Consider the following 18,989-nt stretch of genomic DNA (forward strand, 5'->3'; position numbering starts at 1 on the left):
TGGGAGTGGATGTAAGTTCTGCTGTTTAGGCTGTTTCCATCCCTCAAAGCCGCAATGTTTTTCCACAGACAGCGTCAGATGGAGACTCAAACATGCACCAAGAAGTTTATTTACTTCAACAAGCCGACATGTTTGTAAAAGTCGATCTAATTCAAAGTCTCCCGGAGTCTCGCGCGAGACCCAGTTGCCGTGCGCGGTGTGTTCAGGAGCAGTGGGAAAAGCTACCGTTTGTGTCATAAACACAGGAATATCAACTCTTTACTTGCTTCAAGTAAAAAAAACTTCTCGGCGCATGTTTGAGAAGCCACCTGACGCTGTCTGTGGAAAAAAATGTACACTTGAAGCAAGTAAAGAGTTGATATTCCTGTGTTTATGACACAAGCGGTAGCTCCTACTGCGCCTGAATACACCAGCACTGCAACTTCGGGCTCGCGCGAGACTCCAGGAGACTTTGAATTAGATCTAGTTTTACAAACATGTCGGCTTGTTGAAGTAAATAAACTTCTCGGTGCATGTTTGAGTCTCCATCTGACGCTGTCTGTGGAAAAAAATTGCGGCTTTGAGGGCTGGAAACAGCCTAAACAGCAGAACTTACATCCACTCCCATTCATTGCTGCCGTGGCGATGCAGGGACAGACGCAGCTACCGCAAAACAGGAGACATTAAACTGAAAATCTTCAGATTCATTCTTTTAGACCTAAAATGATATGAAAATACACCCCCGTGTTGAATTCGACCGGAATTGTCCTTTAAACAACTGATGAACCAAAAATATGTTGTGTATAAACCAATGGGGGTAAAATAAAGATTTGTTTCTATATATAATGTCTCTATTATTCCATATGTAGTTTCTATGTGGGGGGAAATGATGCTTATAGATGAATGACCAGGAGAGAAGCATCTGTTTGTGGAAGTTGGATGGTTTTAAGGGGATTTTTTTCAATATTGTAATTAGAAAATAAAAGGAAATTTAAGCCTCCTAATTTAGAGAAAATAAAGTTTCAGCTGTGTGTAACTGTGTTGTGTTGTGTTGTGTTGTGTTGTGTTGTGTTGTGTTGTGTTGTGTTGTGTTGTGTTGTGTTGTGTTGTGTTGTGTTGTGTTGTGTTGTGTTGTGTTGTGTTGTGGTGTGGTGTGGTGTGGTGTGGTGTGGTGTGGTGTGGTGTGTTGCAGTGCTCCGTCTGTCCCGCAGGGGGCGCCGCCCTCCGCGCGGCCGCCGGAAGTCCACAGGACGGAGGAGCAGCGAAGAAGACGTGGTGCTAGCAGTTAGCCTGTTAGCTGCTGTAGTTGTTTTGTTTTTGTCTTTTCTTTCTTTCTTTTAAACAAATACATTTATAAACTAACCAGGTTAATATATTATATTATTATTATATTATATCTGCGTCCACAGTAGTACCGAGAGCAGACATCTTGTTTCAGAGATAAGAACCATTAAATAAACTAAAGGTTTAGTCTGTAACGTTTTGACTCTGTTTTGGTTAGCAACCGGATGCAGGGCCTTTCCTTCAAAATAAAAGCACCGAGCTGATAAAATGCGGTGAAACTCTTTAATTGAAGGAATATAATTCACAAGAAAGTCCCAGAGCCGTTAAGTTAACACTTTGCTTCTATTGTGTTACAAGTTAATGTCTGTTTTTATAAGTTTTATGTTGGTGAACACTTTTACTTTGGTGACTTCCGGTTCCGCCTTGTGACGCGGGGCTAGTTAGCCTGTTAGCCTGTTAGCTGAGGCAGACATGGCGGAGTTGAACCGGCAGCTGCAGGAGTACCTGGCCCAGTCCAAGGCCGGCGGCGCCCACACCGTCTCCCAGTCCGGCGGCAGCACCGCGGTGGACCTGGGGGACTCGAACCCGGTCCCCGGCAGCTGGTTCGGCCGCTGGTCCAGCCCGGGGCCCGGGGGGAGCGGGGGGAACCAGAGCAGCGGGTCGTGGTGGCCGCTGCAGGCCGACCCGGACCCCTGTCTGCCCGGGCTCAGCCGCCGCCAGCGCCTCTCCGTCGCCGCGCTGTTCGCCGCGTTCTCCGCGCTCTGCTTCGCGCTGTCCGCGCTCTACGCGCCGCTGCTGCTGCTCTACGCCCGGAAGTTCGCGCTGCTGTGGTCGCTGGGTTCGCTGTTCGCCATCATGGCCGCGGCGACGCTGCGCGGCCCCGTGAAGCTGCTGTCCGCCCTGCCCTCCTCCCCCGGGGCGGCGCTGTACCTGTTCGCCCTGGGGGGGACGCTGTTCGCGGCGCTGCGCCTTCACAGCACCGCGCTCACCGCGCTGGGCGCCGCGCTGCAGGCCGCCGTCCTCCTGGGGGGGGCGGTGTCGCTGCTGCCCGGGGGCAGCGCCGGCCTGCGCCTCATGGGGGGGGTGGCGGCATCCGCCCTCAAACGGACCGTGACCGGGAAAACCATGCCCATCTGACCCGGGTAAACCATCTGACCCATCTGACCCATCTGACCCGGGTAAACCATCTGACCCATCTGACCCGGGAAAACCATCTGACCCATCTGACCCGGGAAAACCACCTGACCCGGGAAAACCATGCCCATCTGACCCGGGAAAACCCATCTGCAGGGCCGTTGTCTAGGGGAGAAAGGTGGTGATAACTCTAGGGGCCCAGCGCCCAGTGGGGCCCATAAAAAACCCCAGTAGTCTAATCTTTGTATGACTGATTTATTCTGCGTAAGACCCTGACTGATACTCATAGTACACTGTAAAAACTCTACATCTTTACAAGAATATTTGTCTTATTTCTTGTCCAAATGTCTCATTTCTAGTCAAAACTAATCTCTTTCCACTTCAAATAAGACTCATCACCTAAAAATTAACTTGTTTTTAGATCATTTTCACTTAAATTCACAATTAATAGAAAAATCTGCCAGTGAAAGTAAGTTTTTTGTGCTTGTAATAAGGAAGAAAAACTTGCTCCACTATCAGATTTTTTCTACTTATTCCAAGTGAAAATCGCTTGAAAGAAGTAAAAAGTGTCTAAAAACAAGCTACTTTTAATATGATGAGTCTTATTTTAAGTAGAATGAGATTTGTTTTGACTAGAAATGACATTTTGACTAGAAATAAGACAAATATTCTTGCTAAGATACTTGAGTTTTTGCAGTGTAATGCTGCATTAGCATCAAAACAAAGAAGGCTAAATAAAAAACCATAATACATACGTAGTCTAAGAAAAAAAAAGGAAAAGTTAGGGGGAGGGGCCCACTTTAGTATTCTTTAAGGGGGCCCAGAATTCCTAGCAACGGCCCTGCCCATCTGACCCGGTCCGGCTGGAGGACCAACCGACTGCCAGGAGCAGGAACAGGGGGACGATTATTGATTATTTGCTCCTGTCAGCCACTCAGACCCTGCAGACTCACCTATCGGCTGATGAATGGACCAATGAGAACTCACCTGTCGAGCTGATTAGGGAATGGACCAATGAGAACTCACCTGTCGAGCTGATTAGGGAATGGACCAATGAGGAGGAAGCAGCAGGAGCTTCCTCTGATCGATCTTGATCAAGTTGTGAATATTTTGTAATTGTAAAATGCATTAAAAGGGACATTGATTGTGTAACTTCTCCTGTTATCTCTTCATGAAAATGGATTATTTGGTTCTTCATTCTGTTTCTCATTAATCATCAACAAAGTGAAGTGTTCCTTCCAGCTCTGAATGAGCCGTTCATATCGTTCATATCTACATGGAGCGTTACACTGATGCTGCATTCACCTGCAGTCGGGCAGACAGCCGTCGGTACACTGCAAAAACTCAAACTCTTTCCAAGAATATTTGTCTTATTTCTTGTCAAAATGTCTCATTTCTAGTCAAAACTAATCTCTTTCCACTTAAAATAAGACTCATTACCTAAAAATGAACTTGTTTTTAGATCATTTTCACTTTCATTTTAAATAAATAGAAAAATCTGCCAGTGAAAGCAAGTTTTTTGTGCTTGTGATAAGAAAGAAAAACTTGCTCCACTATCAGATTTTTCTACTTATTTCAAGTGAAAATCTGCTTGAAAGAAGTAAAAAGTGTCTAAAAACAAGCTGCTTTTAATATGATGTGTCTTATTTTAAGTAGAATGAGGTTTGTTTTGACTCGAAATTACATTTTTGACTAGAAATAAGACAAATATTCTTGGTTCTAGATGTTGAGTTTTTGCAGTGTAACAAACCAGATGTCATTTTAGTCACAGAAGTCCAGAGAAAGACGGTAAAAACAATACCACATCGCCATGACAACATATTGTCACGTGTATTGTTTTGCCTGGTGCTGACAGACCACTTGTTCACATAGAGGCTTGTTTATGCCGTTACGTTACCTGCTGTCTGCCCAATTTCAGGTGAATGCAGCATGAAAAATACCACCGAGTTGCTTGTGATCTACAACCACATGTAATGTACCTTTAAAGACGGTTTCATGTGTTTGTGTTGACGTGAATCAGACATCACTTCATTACAGCAGGTCTAGTGATGAAGGTTAAAGGGATAGTTCAACATTTAGTCCTATTGTCCCATCACCATAATCCCTATAGTCGTAGCAGTAGGTTCGTTACCTTTAATTGTCGGTGCAAGCTATTCTTAGAACGGCGGAGCAGAGCCGTGAGCTGCTCAGAGCTACGCTACAGAGGAGGCTCATTATGGGATTTCTTGGTTTCCCTCATCATCAAACTCATCAAATACACAATCCAACAACTCCACAACGCTCTGGTGGACAAGTTGTGAGCTGCACATTCACCACGCTATGAGATAATAACACAACGTTACCACACAGAGTTGTTTTAGAGGGAAATTCATGCAAAACCACTGATGCACGTTGCCTTCAGGGACAGTTTTTCATCAACAGTCTCTGTATTTCCCTCTAAAACAACTCTGTCTGGTAACGTTGTGTTATTATCTCATGAGCAGCTCACGGCTCTGCTCCGCCGTTCTAAAAACAGCTTGCACCAACAATTAAAGGTAACGAACCTACTGCTGTGACTATAGGGATTATGGTGATGGACCAATTTGACAAAATGTTTAAACTATGCCTTTAATGAGTTACAACTTCTGTTACTGATCTAAAACACCTCTAAACTAAACCTAGAACTTCCTGGACTGGTGCGTTGTCAAAGATGTGTTGTCGTGGCAACCATTTGAAGTGTGAATCTTTATTTTCCACCTCAGTGGAAGTCGGTGAAGACACAAAAAACATAGAAATCTTTTACAAAAACAAGCGGAGGACAAAGAGTGAAATAAAAGACGTGATGGGTCTCTACAGTATTTTACATTAAAATCATCCTGTGCTTCAGTGAGGCGGGAGTCGCTGTGGACCAATCAGAGTCCACGGTTCTTCTCAGCAGCAGCAGCAGCAGCACAGATCTCCGTGTTTTCACAGGACCAAAACGTCTGTGAGGCTCTTCAGGGTTCGAGTCCAAGACCAGGACCAGGACCAGGGACCGGGACCGGGGACCAGGACCAGGACCAGGACCAGGACCAGGACCAGGACCAGGGACCAGGACCAGGGACCAGGACCGGGACCAGGACCAGGACCAGGGACCAGGACCGGGACCGGGACCAGGACCAGGGACCAGGACCAGGACCAGGACCAGGTCTGGAGACCAGGACCGGGTCTGAGGGACCAGCAGAGACCACCGGACCGGAGCAGACCAGCTTCACAACACAGCTCCTCCTCCTCCTCCTCGGGGCTACCGGCCCCGGCCCCCCCGCGGCGCTCCTCTGGGGGCAGGGCCGCCTCTCCGGGGGCCGGGGGGGCCTCCTCCTCCTCCGGGGCCCCAGCCCCCTCGGCCTCCTCTCCCGGGGGGGCCGTAGCCCCCGTCCTCCCTCTGGGGGGGCCGACCTGGGGACACAGGTACTGTTGTTCAGTAAAAGAATTGATTGTTCATACAAGAATTAAAACTTGATAAAGTTTTACTCACAAATAAATCTGTTGAAATGTTTTTTAATTGTATTATTTTGCATGGATGTCTGCTTATGACAAAACCAAATATTTACATTTATGTTTGGATATGATACAGCTTGTTAAAATTACCCCCAATTTCCAGTTAATTCCCATAAATTCCCGATAATTCCCATAAATTCCCATAATTCCCATGGAAAGTTTCCAATTTGGAATATTTCCCAAATTGCCCAGCTTAACTTCCCATTGAAAGTTATTGGAAATTTACTGGAAATTTTCCACCCCTTTGCAACCCTAGCTGTGATTGGTCCGTTGCTGAATAAAACTTGACGACTTTGTCATCGACTGTGTTGACATTAGCAGAGATGGACAGAGTACTCCACCCCAGTACTTGAGTAAGAGTACAAATACTACTGGTCCAAATTTACTCCGTTACAAGTAAAAGTAGCTCAGTCGACATGTTACTGCAGTAAGAGTAAAAAAGTACTTGCTTTTAAAAGGTACTTAATAATAAACAACTGGGAGCTTTATTTAGCAGTGTTCAGACATCTTTTCTTCTACTACTGTTTTGGTCCTGCACCTGCACTTTCCTCCTTTGCTTTATTATCGTCCTTCACATGTTTAATTTCAACCTGTATTATGCGTTAGATCCATGTTGCCACGGTGATTTAATTCAGTAGCGTTATTTACTCGAGCAGAAAGAACGGAACAGTTTTACTTTATATTGGTTTAAGAAAAGGTTTATTCCACCCGTTTATTCTGATTCAACAGTTTATTTGGAGCAGTTTCATTGGGTTTGGACTCTGAACCGACTCTAATCTGAACATTTGTTTCCATGTGAAGCAGCTACTGACAGACACTGAAGGGTTCTCCAGGTTCTTACCTCCGTCAGCTCCAGGGGATTCTCGCTCCCGGGGGTCTCCGGTTCCCGGTCCGTCCTGCCACGGACGCTTCCGTGGGGGCAGAGACGCCATGTCCATCCCCTGCAGAGAGGAGGAGCGCTCACGACCGGCCGTAGACGACCCATCATGCATCTGCTGACCGTCCCGATAGCCGTCGTGACCTGCAGACAGGAAGACCAGAGACCCGCCACAATAAGAGTCTGAGGACAGTCCACACCTCTTTGGTTTTGTTTTCCTCCAGGGACAAAACTGTGACAGAAAGTTTATCAGATGAGGTGAGAAGGCAGGTGAAGGGGCTGATGGGAAAGGAACTAATGTTAATGTTGCTGCTAGTGTTAGCATCACAGCTAGGTGCAGTAAACACAAGCCCCTCCACCTGTGGTCCAATGTGGACCCAACTGGTCCAATGTGGACCCAATTGGACCAATGTGGCCCCAAATAGACCAATGTGGCCCCAACTGGACCAATGTGGACCCAAATAAACCAATGTGGACCCATCTGGACCAATGTGGACCCAAATAGACCAGTGTGGAACCAACTGGACCAATGTGGACCCAAATAGACCAGTGTGGACCCAACTGGACCAATGTAGACCCAACTGGTCCAATGTGGACCCATCTAGACCAGTTTGGACCCAACTGGACCAATGTGGACCAAAATAGACCAATGTGGACCCAAATAGACCAGTGTGGACCCAACTGGACCAATGTGGACCCAACTGGACCAATGTGGACCCAACTAGACCAATGTGGACCCAACTGGACCAATGTGGACCCAACTGGACCCAAATAAACCAACGTGGACCCAACTGGACCAATGTTGACCCAAATAAACCAACGTGGACCCAACTGGACCAATGTTGACCCAAATAAACCAACGTGGACCCAACTTGACCAGTGTGAACCCATCTGGACCAGTTTGAACCAGTCTGAACTGTTCTGGAGCTCCTTACCTCCTCCTCTGGGGGGTCCTCCTCCTCGAGGTGGCCTCCCCCGGCCCCCGTTGTCCCAGCCTCGGCCCATGTCCTCCGAGCCGTCGAAGGACTCGTCCTGGCCTCCGTACTCGTCGTAGCCTCGAGCTCCGGGCCGACCGGGCCCCCCTCCTCTGAACCTGAAACACAGAGACCAGGTGAGACCGGGTGAGTCCGGATGAGACCGGGTGAGACCGGGTGAGACCGGGTGAGACCGGGTGAGACCGGGTGAGACCAGGTCCCCCTCAGTGTCTAGACCTCCGAGTGCAGTGACCTACCTGTCGTCTCTCCGTCCTCTGAACTCTCCTCCACTGAATCTCTCCTCTCCTCCCCAGTTCCCTCCGTTCCCTCCTCCTCGGTGCCCCCCCCCTCTGTGGCCTCCTCCCTGGTATCCTGGTCCTGGTCCTGGTCCTTGACCTGGTCCAGGTCCTGGTCCTGGTCCAGATCTCCAGGTATCGTCTCCTCTGCTGTGAAACTCCTGGCTTCCATCAAAGTCCTGTGGTCCTCGTCGGCCCTGCTGGTTGTCGCCCCAGTAGGGCCCGGGGCCCTGGTCCGGCCCCCCCGGCCCCCCGGGTCCCCCAGGCCCCTGGCGGTCTGGGGGGCCCATGTGGTGGTTGGGCGGGGGCCCCCGGGGGTCTCCTGAGGAAGAAGAGTGAGAGGAGACAGAGTCAGGACTGAGGACCAAAGCTCTGATGGGTCAGACCGGTTGGTGTGGTCGGTGCATATTCTCATTTGTTCAGGTCATAGTGTCTCAAAGGAGTTAAATGTAAAGCAACTGGACTTGGTTATTTGTCTAGGACAGGGGTCGGCAACCCGCGGCTCTAGAGCCGCATGCGGCTCTTTAACGCCGCCTAGTGGCTCCCTGGAGCTTTTTCAAAAATGTTTGAAAATGGAAAAAGATGGGGGAGAAAAATATATTTTTTGTTTTAATATGGTTTCTGTAGGAGGACAAACATTCTTAACGCTTTCCAATGCTGTAAAAATGTGTAGAATAAATATTCAATTTCAACATTTCTGTCAACGAATATTTACGTCATAGCCTGCGACACAGGTCTCGCCAGGCAGGTGGCTGTTGTAAACAAACCGGCGGATGCGTGATGGGCTATGGATCCCAAAGGAAAAAGGAGAAAAATAACTGAGGAGAACAGAGGATTTAACGTTGCGGAAGGATTGCCTGAATGTTTGCTCTGTAGCGAGAAGTTGTCCAATAACAAAAAGAGCAATGTGGAAAGACATTTTCAGGGAAAGCATGCCACATTTGCAGCCGAGTACCCAGTTGGGAGTGAGAGAAAAAGTGCGATTGCATTACTTCTGCAGAAATTTAGAGGAGCGGAAAAATAGATTTAAGAAGTGGATTGCATCTCCAAACTCCACTACTGCTGCAAGTTTTGTTGCAGCCCGGGAGATAATAAAACGTGGCAAACCGTTCACAGATGGTGAGTACATGAAGGAGTCATTCATCAACGTGTCAGAACACCTATTTGCAGACAATATTTGCAAAAACAAAACCGAGATAATACAAAAAATTAAAGACATGCCTCTCTCCGCTAAGACAGTGAAGGAAAGGGCAATTAAAATGGCACGTTTTATTGCACTCTGTTGCCGATAAGGGGCATGTTATGCTGTTTTTTCGGATCCTCAAAATAAAAACGACATCAAAAATCTGATTTCTTTATTGCATTTCTTTAATTTCATCAAAGCAATGAAACATAATTCATTAATATTGTAATGAAGTTAAACTTGAGGCGGCATCGCGCAACAGAGTATAGTCACGTGGTGAGTCATTCTCTACAGAATGCACTGCAGGAAAAATAAACATTTAATCATGAAGGCTCATCATGTATTTGTAGTTAATTTAGTCATTTTGATAAGCTAATATAGCTACTATAGATACATACAGCATGCGTTGCCTTCATTATAAGGGTTATATAAGGCTTTTAATTTTTTGCGGCTCCAGACATATTTGTTTTTGTTTTTTTTGGTCCAATATGGCTCTTTCAACATTTTGGGTTGCCGACCCCTGGTCTAGGAAGACGTTTCACCTTCATCCAAGAGGCTTCATCAGTTCATGTGGTCTTACCTTTGCTGTTGGGCCCCTGAGGCCCCGGGGGCCCCTGAGGGCCCATCCCGTGCATCATGGGCCCCGAGTTCTGGCCCTGAAAGACAGAGTCAGGACTTAGAACCAGAACCTGAAGACCTGGTCCATAGTTATAAACACTCATAAATGATCATACTGTTTTATAACAATAATCATCATCATATCATGACGTATAAGGGACCAGGTCCTGGACCAGAACCTGGTGCTTCACTGGACTGAGTCTGATCACTGGACTCACCTGGTGCTGCATGTATGGGGGCCCCTGCATGTTGCCATGGGGTCCTTGCATGTTACCTGGGGGCCCCTGCATATTTCCTGGGGGGCCATGCATGCCTCCCGGGGGCCCCTGCATGTTGCCCATCCCATAGTTGTTTGGCATGTTGCTGTGTGTCCTGGGGGGGGGGCCCATCATGCCACCCTGCATGGGTCCCTGGGGGCCCATCATGTTCCCTTGGGGGGGCATCATGCCCCCCTGAGGCGGGGGCCCCTGAGGATCCCTTGGACCCATTCCCCGAGGGGGGGGGCCCATCATCCCTCTGGGTCCCGGTCCCATACCGTGAGGCCCCTGGGGGCCCATGTTCCTGGGGGGGCCAGGGTGTCTCTGCATGTCTGGTGGTCCCATCATGCCCTGGGGGGGCCCCTGGTGGGGCTGAGGTCCTGAGGGGGGGCCCATCTGTCCAGGGGGCATGAAGGGGGGCTGCATGCCCCCGGGGCCCATGGGGGGCCCCATGCTGCTGGGCATCTGCTGAGGAGGCATGTTGGGAGGGAAGCCCTGCTGCCCCGGGGGCATCGGCCCCCCAGGGCCTCCTGGCCCCCCGGGGCCTCCAGGCCCAGGGAAGGGGGGCGGGGGGCCCTGGCCCTGGGGGGGGCCCATGTTCCCGTCGGGGCCCATCGGGTTCATCCGGTCCATCTTCATCTGCTGCAGAGACACACAAGGTTCAGTCAGTGTTGCTGCTAATGTTAGCATCATAGCGTTAGGTGCAGTAAACACAACCCCCTCCACCGGTGGTCCCAACTGGACCCAACTGGTCCAATGTAGACCCAACTGGACCAATGTAGACCCAACTGGACCAATGTAGACCCAACTGGACCAATGTGGACCCAACTGGACCAATGTAGACCCAACTGGACCAATGTGGACCCAACTGGACCAATGTAGACCCAACTGGACCAATGTGGACCCAACTGGTTCAATGTGGACCCAACTGGACCAATGTGGACCCAACTGGACCAATGTAGACCCAACTGGTCCAATGTGGACCCAACTGGTCCAATGTAGACCCAACTGGACCAATGTAGATCCAACTGGTCCAATGTAGACCCAACTGGACCAATGTGGACCCAACTGGACCAATGTGGACCCAACTGGTCAAATGTAGACTCAACTGGACCAATGTGCCGGGGGTTACCGGTGGTTGCTACGGTGAGTGAGTGGTTGCCGGGGGTTACCTCCAGCAGCATGGGGTTGGTGTACTGCAGCGCCGCCATCTCCTGCTCCAGCTCCGCCTGAGTCTTCTTCTTCCCGTCCGACTTCTGCTGCTCCACCTTCCGGTCCTTGGCCTCTCCCGAGGCCGGCATCATGGGGACCTTGTTCTCCGCCCACGCCTGCAGCACACGGCATGCAAATATTTAGCTACTACAATGGCATAAACAGTCATACAACTCTATAATTTGGCAGAGAGTATCTTGACACACAGGGGGAGGCAGGAAAAAAAGATTCTGGGGTTTGCTGCAACTCTAGTTTAAGATATCACAATCAACATCCCAAAAAAGACAAAAAAAATGACTTCACCTGACAAATTCTCATGAAAATGTATGTTTTTCAGTAGCCTATAAATCTCTCTGCCCCCTAGCAGCAGCAAATCTCTTTGCTCCGTAGGTGCGTCTAGAAACGAGCCATAGGAACTTTTTGAGTCTGGAACACCGTTTGTGTTGACCAATCACAGCGCTCTATCTGTTTAGAGAGTCGTTGGGCGGCTTAACGCCATAACAACATACATTTTAATTGGCTTGTCAGGCTAACATCATCCTGCTCTTTGCTCTGATTGGTCGTAGCGCTACCCTATTGGTGCAGAGGCAGTTTGAAAGACAGCCTTCATCCCACCCCCTGGATTGAGCCGAGGTCTACCGCTCGTTGCCAGACTAGACATGTTAATGATATAGTCTGGATGGTCAGGCTAGTTTTTCAGCACTTTATGGAGAATATCTATGCCTAACATGTATATAGAAAACTTCCTTAATTCATAAGCTTCAATTTGAGTCCATGCTAGCCTTTCTATCTCAAACACTGAACAACATAATTTAAAATAGTATGAATTGAATAATCAATATGATTGGGATGTGCAAAGGGGAGGTATGAAACCCAAAAGGGCTTAAAGACCAGGTGATGGTGAGACACTGATCCGGTGACCTCTGTGACCTCTGACCTCTGGGCCGTTACCTGTTGGAACTGTGCGGGGATGGGCTTGGCGTAGGGGACCTTCTTCTGAGGGACCTTCTTGGCGTCCTTCCCCATGACCTCGTCCATGCCCCAGTCCAGCCCGGGGATGGACATCTCCACCTCGGGAGGAGCCTCTTTACCTGCAGACAGGTAACACAACCACCTGAGTCTCTTTACCTGCAGACAGGTAACACATCCACCTGAGTCTCCACCTGACGCCGCGAGGCCTTCAAGGACCTGGACCGCCGTCAGACATCCAGCCTTCACTCACCACGTTGTTATTGGCAACAAGCAACGTTAAGATTAAAATACCAAATGGACAGAGCACTCAACCCAAGTACTTGAGTCAAAATTTACTCCGTTACAAGTAAAAGTAGCTCAGTCGACATGTTACTCCAGTAAGAGTAAAAAAGTACTTGCTTTTAAAGGTACTTAAGTATCCAAAAGTACATGCTTCTAAATGTACTTTAAGTAAAAGTCAGAGTCAGAGTAAATGTCTTATTCTCCACATCAGTGAATGACTCTAATAGTTTGTAAATGAATGTAAGGAGCTTTTAACTCTTGTTAGTGAGAATGAACTCTTTGCTGCTCAGCTGCACTGATGTGCTGCTTTTAGGGGTTAGGGTTTCCTTCACAGACAAACACAGCTTGTGTCCAATAGGATTTTAGAAAAAGACCTGAAAGTAACCAGTACTTTTCAGCCTTCCTACTAATTAACTCCAGTAAAAGTACTAATATTTGTCTTGGAAATGTATTCAAGTAAGAGTAATAAGTACCAAAGAAATCTAATACTCAAGTAAAGTACAAATCCTCTGGATATGTACTTAAGTACAGTACTCAAGTACATTTACTCCGTTACTGTCCACCACTGTTTATTTTATGAGTAACGTGATAAAGTTCCCTCTGTAGGTGAACTAGAACTAAAACCACATGATGCAGCTGTCGGTCTTCATTGACATTGTGGAGCAGCTTACCTCTGCATATTAGGACCGCACAAACACTCAAGCACTTTAAATCTCTTTTAAAAACTCATCTCTTTTCCTTGACATTTTAGTTTTATATGTCTTCACTCTTGTTTTATTGTTTTATTCCATGTTTTATTGTAGCAACATTACCTGTATCCCATCTAGTTTTATTGCCACTAGTTTTGCTTGTGTGTTTTATTGTACAGCACTCTGGACAACCTGGGTTGTATTTTTAAATGTGCTATATAAATAAATATGTATCGTATTGTAATTTATTGCCAGGTGGATGTAAACGCCGCCAGCGAGCAGACTGTGGTTGTGTTGACTCACTGCTCTGCTCCTGCTCCATGGCGGCCTTCAGCTGCTCGGGGATGCCCATGCCGGGGATGGAGGCCACGCTGTTCGGCTCCATGTCGTCTATAAAAAACACAAACACAAACACTATGATCAGCTGCCAGGAGAGGGAAGCCACACACACACACACACACACACACACACACCCCCACCCCCGTCTGCTGCCGTTTGTCTCACCGTACTCCACGCCGTCCTCTGACATCCCCGGCAGCAGGTTCAGGTTGTAGCGGTCTCTCATCTTGTCGCCCGGTCGGTTCCTCGTCCAGAATTTACTGAAGACAGAGCAGATGAAGATGAAGGACACGCAGCAGCAGCAGCAGCAGCAGCAGCAGCAGCAGCAGCACGGCCGAGGCTTTTGTTTTATTTATTATTCTGAGCAGAAGTTTGGTCCAGGGCTCTCTTTCTTTGTAAATATTTCTGAATTCATGTCGTCCATTTCTCATGAGAGCAACGGACTGTCATTATTATGTTCAATGTTTATGAGTCATGTTCATTTTCTATCCGTTTGACACCTGTTTTATCAGTTTGACAGCTTTCTAATATCTAATATTGGCTTTATGCTCAGCTCTACTACTTCCTGAAATAAGCCAGCTCATTTATTTCCTGTCTTACATTATTGGACCAATTGATTTATCATTAATAATTAATTAATTAGTTGGTCCAATAATGTAAAACAGGAAATAAATGAGCTGGCTTATTTCAGGAAGTAGTAGAGCTGGGCATAAAGCCCATTGAACTTTTATCATTACATTGCTAAAATAAAAGAATCCTAATGTGGCAACATTCATAAAACCAGGGTTACGGTTGTGTTATTTCATTCAAACAAACAAATATTCCACTAACAGTCTTCTAATTTGTAATCGTAAGGCCTGCAGTGCGGCTGACGACGGTTGTAGTGTTAATAAAGTTGTGTTGTGTTGGTACCTGGTGTGGTCGTTGGAGCCGGAGCACAGGATGTGTCCCAGCGGGTGCCAGGCCAAACTCCAGATCATCCCCTCATGAGCCATCTCCATCCCCCCCACCTCCTTCTCCACCCTGAGGCACAAGGCAACCAGTTAGACCAGCGGTAACCATGGTGACCACAGACAGGGATCAGTTAGACCAGCGGTGACCATGGTGACCAGTAAACACTAGGGCTGGGTATCGATTCAAATTTCAAGAATCGATTCGATTCGGATTCTTAAAGCCCCAGTACGTAGGAATGCAGTGATTATTTTATAGTTTTGCAGCTTTATCTGTCTAATATGTTTTGTATACAATTTTAAAGTGAAAACAAACCTGTTTTTTTCTCTTTTTTTTTATGTATCGGCTATAAAAATCGTGTTTAATTATAATGGATGAAGTCAATCCAAAGTTAAGGCTTATTTACATTCATCAAAACTCAGACTTGAAGTTTAAAGGTATAGTACGTAGGATTTCCCCCCATCTAGCGGTGCGGTTGCATATCTGAACGTATTCTTGATGTTGCATTCAGGTGAAATGGGGCAGACGTCAGACAGACAACAGACGCTGCATGTAACAGGATAAACAAGCGTCTATGTAAACTGTCTGACAACATGTTGTCATGGTGATGTGGTATTGTTTTAGTAAAATGACATCCGGTTGGTTTGCCGACGGCCGTCTGCCTGACTGCACCTGAATGCAACACCGGTGCCTCCGTCCTTCCTCACACTACACAGTGGTGACAGTTTTAACAGGCCGTTTCCGTGGTTACCTACGGTCACGATGCAACATGGCCGCCTCGGTTCGGTGCGTCGCCCACTTCTGTATTTGTAACGACTTGTAACAACTCATTCTAAGGAACCAGAAAGCTTTACTTTGGATGCAGCTGTGATTCACCTTCAGTCAAATACGGATTTATGAAAGAATATTTGATTTTTGATCATAAAAAGACAAATAAGTTACAGACTGGGGCTTTAAGATCCAGAATCGATATATTTACAATATATTTAAAATCATATATATGACTCCTTACCCCGTGTGCCAGAAGAGCAGCGAGCCGTCGGAGCCTCCGCTGGCGAACAGGCCTTCATGGACGGGATGCCAGGCCACCGCTGAGGACACACAGCAGGACGTTACACAACAAGTAGACAACACTACGGATCAAACCTTTACTACAGGGACTAGAACCAGAAGCCTTGTTTGTTCATTAATGTGTTGCTGACTGAGGTGAACGCTGGTGAGAACGTACAGGGATCAGTTATTGGTGCCGACGGGGGATGGCGTCGCTGACGTGAGCCCAGCCGGGGCGGTAACGGTTAAATGTCTGGTTTATAGAGAGCCGAAGCAGAAACAGGAAGTAACGGTCGCCATGGGAACTCAACTCAGAAAAAGTCTCCATGTGAGTGAACGGGAGTCAAAGTTTTATTTCTAATGTGAGTGAATAGTGTGATGATAAAACTCTCAGTCCTCTACCTGTTTAAAACACCACGGTTCATGAAGAGAAACCAGCAGTTTGTTGTAAAACTATTGTAGAATAAAACTCTGAAGAATCCGTAACCATAGAGACTGTAGTCCGTAGAGCGTCTTCACAATAAATACATTCTTCTGTTGCCGTGACAACAAACTGCTGGTTTCTCTTCATGAACCGTGGTGTTTTAAACAGGTAGAGGACAGAGAGTTTTATCATCACACTATTCACTCACATTAGAGATAAAACTTTGACTCCCGTTCACTCACATGGAGACTTTACTTCCTGCTTCCGCTTCGGCTCTCTATTAGTGCGGTGCTGAGAGTAGAGCAGACAGTTAAAGGAATAGTTCAACATTTTGACAAATTGGCCCATTGCCATAATCCCTATAGTCATAGCAGTAGGTTCGTTACCTTTAATTGTCGGTGCAAGCTGTTTTTAGAACGGCGGAGCAGAGCCGTGAGCTGCACATTCACCACGCTATGAGATAATAACACAACGTTACCACACAGAGTTGTTTTAGAGGGAAATTCATGCTAAACCTCTGATGCACGTTGCCTTCAGGGACAGTTTTTCATCAACAGTCTCTGTATTTCCCTCTAAAACAACTCTGTGTGGTAACGTTGTGTTATTATCTCATAGCGTGGTGAATGTGCAGCTCACAACTTGTCCACCAGAGCGTTGTGGAGTTGTTGGATTGTGTATTTGATGAGTTTGATGATGAGGGAAACCAAGAAATCCCATAATGAGCCTCCGTAGCGTAGCTCTGAGCAGCTCACGGCTCTGCTCCGCCGTTCTAAAAATAGCTTGCACCGACAATTAAAGGTAACAAACCTACTGCTATGACTATAGGGATTATGGCAATGGGCCAGTTTGACTAAATGTTGGACTATCCCTTTAAATGTGTAGTTTATCAGTGCAGTATTGATAGTAGAGCAGCTGTGCTCCTCCTCACCTGTGGCCTCCTTCTTGTGTCCTCTGAACACCTGCAGCTCCTCCTTCAGGTTGCGGATGTCGAACAGTTTACAGAGGTGGTCTCGAGACGCCGTCAGCAGCCAGTTCCCGTTCAGGTTCCACTTCACCTCCATCACCGTGTTCTTGTGGGCGTGGCTACGGACACACAGGACCAATCACATGACCTCAGGGTTAGGCACCTGTTCTACCTGAGTTTTACCCGAGTTAAAGGGATAGTTCACCCAAAATTCAAATTTCCCTCATGATCTCCTCCCCCTCATGTGGACTAAGGGCTGGGAGAAGTTTCAGAGTCCTCCGTGGCTTCTCTGAGTTACAGGGGGTCTCGGCGTAGCAGTGCATGTCCATATGACGGTTGCAAATGGATACCAACTGTCTTCGTAACAAAAAGACACACCAAAAAAACATCCAAATACCTCCATGCTGCTCGTATGTAATGTCCCTCTGGTATTGAAGCCCTGAGATGAGAAACTGTCCCAAAAAAAATTAAATAAGTCTATATTTCAAGCTTGTTTGCAGCGTCTAAATCCGTCCAAATTGGAGCTTCCGTTACAAACAAGCTTAAAATATAGACTTACTTAATTTTTTTTGGGACAGTTTCTCATCTCATGGCTTCAATACAAGAGGGACATTACATACGAGCAGCATGGAGGTATTTGGATGTTTTTTGGTGAGTCTTTTTGCTACGAAGACAGTTGGTATCCATTTGCAACCGTCATATGGACATGCACTGCTACGCCGAGACCCCCTGTAACTCAGAGAAGCCACGGAGGACTCTGAAACTTCTCCCAGAAACTTGAATTTTGTAGTGAACTATCCCTTTAACAGCTGTGTTCTCTATCTCTCTGCTGGACTCACAGCGTTGCCAGACTCTGGCCGGTCTTGGGGTCCCAGAACTTGATGGGCTGTTGGCTGTCTTTGCTGCCCGAGACCACCAGGCCTTTGGTGGGATGCCAGTCCACACACTTCACATCGGCACCGTGACCTGCACACACACACACACACAGTGATGTCATGATGATGTCATTAATACCTCACGATGATGTCACAGGGTTAATTGGTATCTATACATTTAGGGTGAATTCCTCTCTTAACCCTCAATCTCATAAATGTGTGCTCCCGCTAGTAGTGACGTCACCATTACAGATTTTCTTTGTACGATTATTGTCAGAGAAATAATCACGGTGTTATGATTATCATGCATTAATTAACTTACATCATATGAATGTGTAAAATCAAATACAGTCAAAATATAATTACAATACTAATTATTTACTCTAAATATTTTAAGTCTCTACTATTAATATATAACCATTAACCAGTTATTAATCCTGCAGGGGAAGTGTTTTAAATATTCAAGTCATTAATTGCAGAGGTGTGGACTTGGACTAGAGACTTGAGACTTGACTTGGACTCGAGTCCCGATTTTGATGACTTAAGACTTGCTTGATCAAATCAAAAAAAGACTTGGACTCGCTTGGGACTTGATGCCAAAGACTTGAGACTCTACTTGGACTTGAGAGCAAAGACTTGAATTCAAGTCAAGTCACATGCAGCAAGCACAAATATTAAAATATTTTAAAAAGTGTCACATCAATGTTACTGTAGCAGCCAGAGACATTCCTATAGAGAGTTATCAGTCTTGGCTGTATAATTAATGCCAACACACTAATGCCTACCACACACATAAAGATAATCTGTCTGATTTTGCCCCGATTTTCCCCCTTCCGACCAAAGACAAAAATCGCCCGATTATCTTAGGCTCTTGAGATTATTTTATGAGATTCTCCTGTAGTGTGTGGTGTTTTAAGATTTAAATTCTCCTGACAATCGACCCGTAAAACAGTCGGCGGCGACAATCGTAAATATTAAACATGTTCAATATTTACGATTGTCGGCCCTGACAATCGTGACCGTTTGGATCAAAAGTCGGCTTGTGTGTGGGGGAACACGACAATCCTGAGTCACTAGCTCTGCGGAATGTGAAGTGAAATTTAATGTAACCAA

General features: G+C 46.8%; 3 protein-coding genes across 3 annotated transcripts in view; 1 reads left to right on the forward strand and 2 right to left on the reverse strand.

Moving 5' to 3' along the window:
* LOC146969683 (dual specificity protein phosphatase 18) overlaps positions 1-1,786 on the reverse strand; it is a 4,607-nt gene extending 2,821 nt beyond the window's left edge. The window contains exon 1 of the mRNA XM_085804495.1: positions 1,665-1,786. The gene's annotated coding sequence lies outside the window, so the exon portion shown is untranslated. The remainder of the gene's footprint in view (positions 1-1,664) is intronic.
* Positions 1,696-2,432, forward strand: sft2d3 (SFT2 domain containing 3). Its single transcript, XM_085804007.1, has one exon. It carries the CDS (start codon positions 1,735-1,737, stop codon positions 2,398-2,400), a length of 666 nt encoding a protein of 221 aa, XP_085660133.1. The 5' UTR covers positions 1,696-1,734; the 3' UTR covers positions 2,401-2,432.
* A 3,186-nt stretch (positions 2,433-5,618) lies between these two features.
* wdr33 (WD repeat domain 33) overlaps positions 5,619-18,989 on the reverse strand; it is a 35,159-nt gene continuing 21,788 nt past the window's right edge. The window contains exons 8-21 of the mRNA XM_085804051.1: positions 17,841-17,967; positions 16,966-17,120; positions 15,576-15,654; positions 14,525-14,635; positions 13,778-13,872; positions 13,577-13,663; positions 12,282-12,421; positions 11,291-11,446; positions 10,080-10,760; positions 9,824-9,899; positions 8,022-8,382; positions 7,726-7,883; positions 6,755-6,934; positions 5,619-5,811 (exon numbers count right to left, since the gene is read on the reverse strand). Of these exons, the coding sequence (XP_085660177.1) occupies positions 5,660-5,811; positions 6,755-6,934; positions 7,726-7,883; positions 8,022-8,382; positions 9,824-9,899; positions 10,080-10,760; positions 11,291-11,446; positions 12,282-12,421; positions 13,577-13,663; positions 13,778-13,872; positions 14,525-14,635; positions 15,576-15,654; positions 16,966-17,120; positions 17,841-17,967 (2,558 nt within the window). The 3' untranslated portion in view covers positions 5,619-5,659. The remainder of the gene's footprint in view (positions 5,812-6,754; positions 6,935-7,725; positions 7,884-8,021; positions 8,383-9,823; positions 9,900-10,079; positions 10,761-11,290; positions 11,447-12,281; positions 12,422-13,576; positions 13,664-13,777; positions 13,873-14,524; positions 14,636-15,575; positions 15,655-16,965; positions 17,121-17,840; positions 17,968-18,989) is intronic.

This window comes from Trachurus japonicus, chromosome 17 (genome assembly GCF_045865225.1).
Source record: "Trachurus japonicus isolate A0001 chromosome 17, Traja_1.0".
Lineage (NCBI taxonomy): Eukaryota > Metazoa > Chordata > Actinopteri > Carangiformes > Carangidae > Trachurus > Trachurus japonicus.

Excerpts from the sequence above, each read along its gene's own strand:
- sft2d3 (XM_085804007.1), top strand. The coding sequence starts at position 1,735 with ATGGCGGAGTTGAACCGGCAGCTGCAGGAGTACCTGGCCCAGTCCAAG.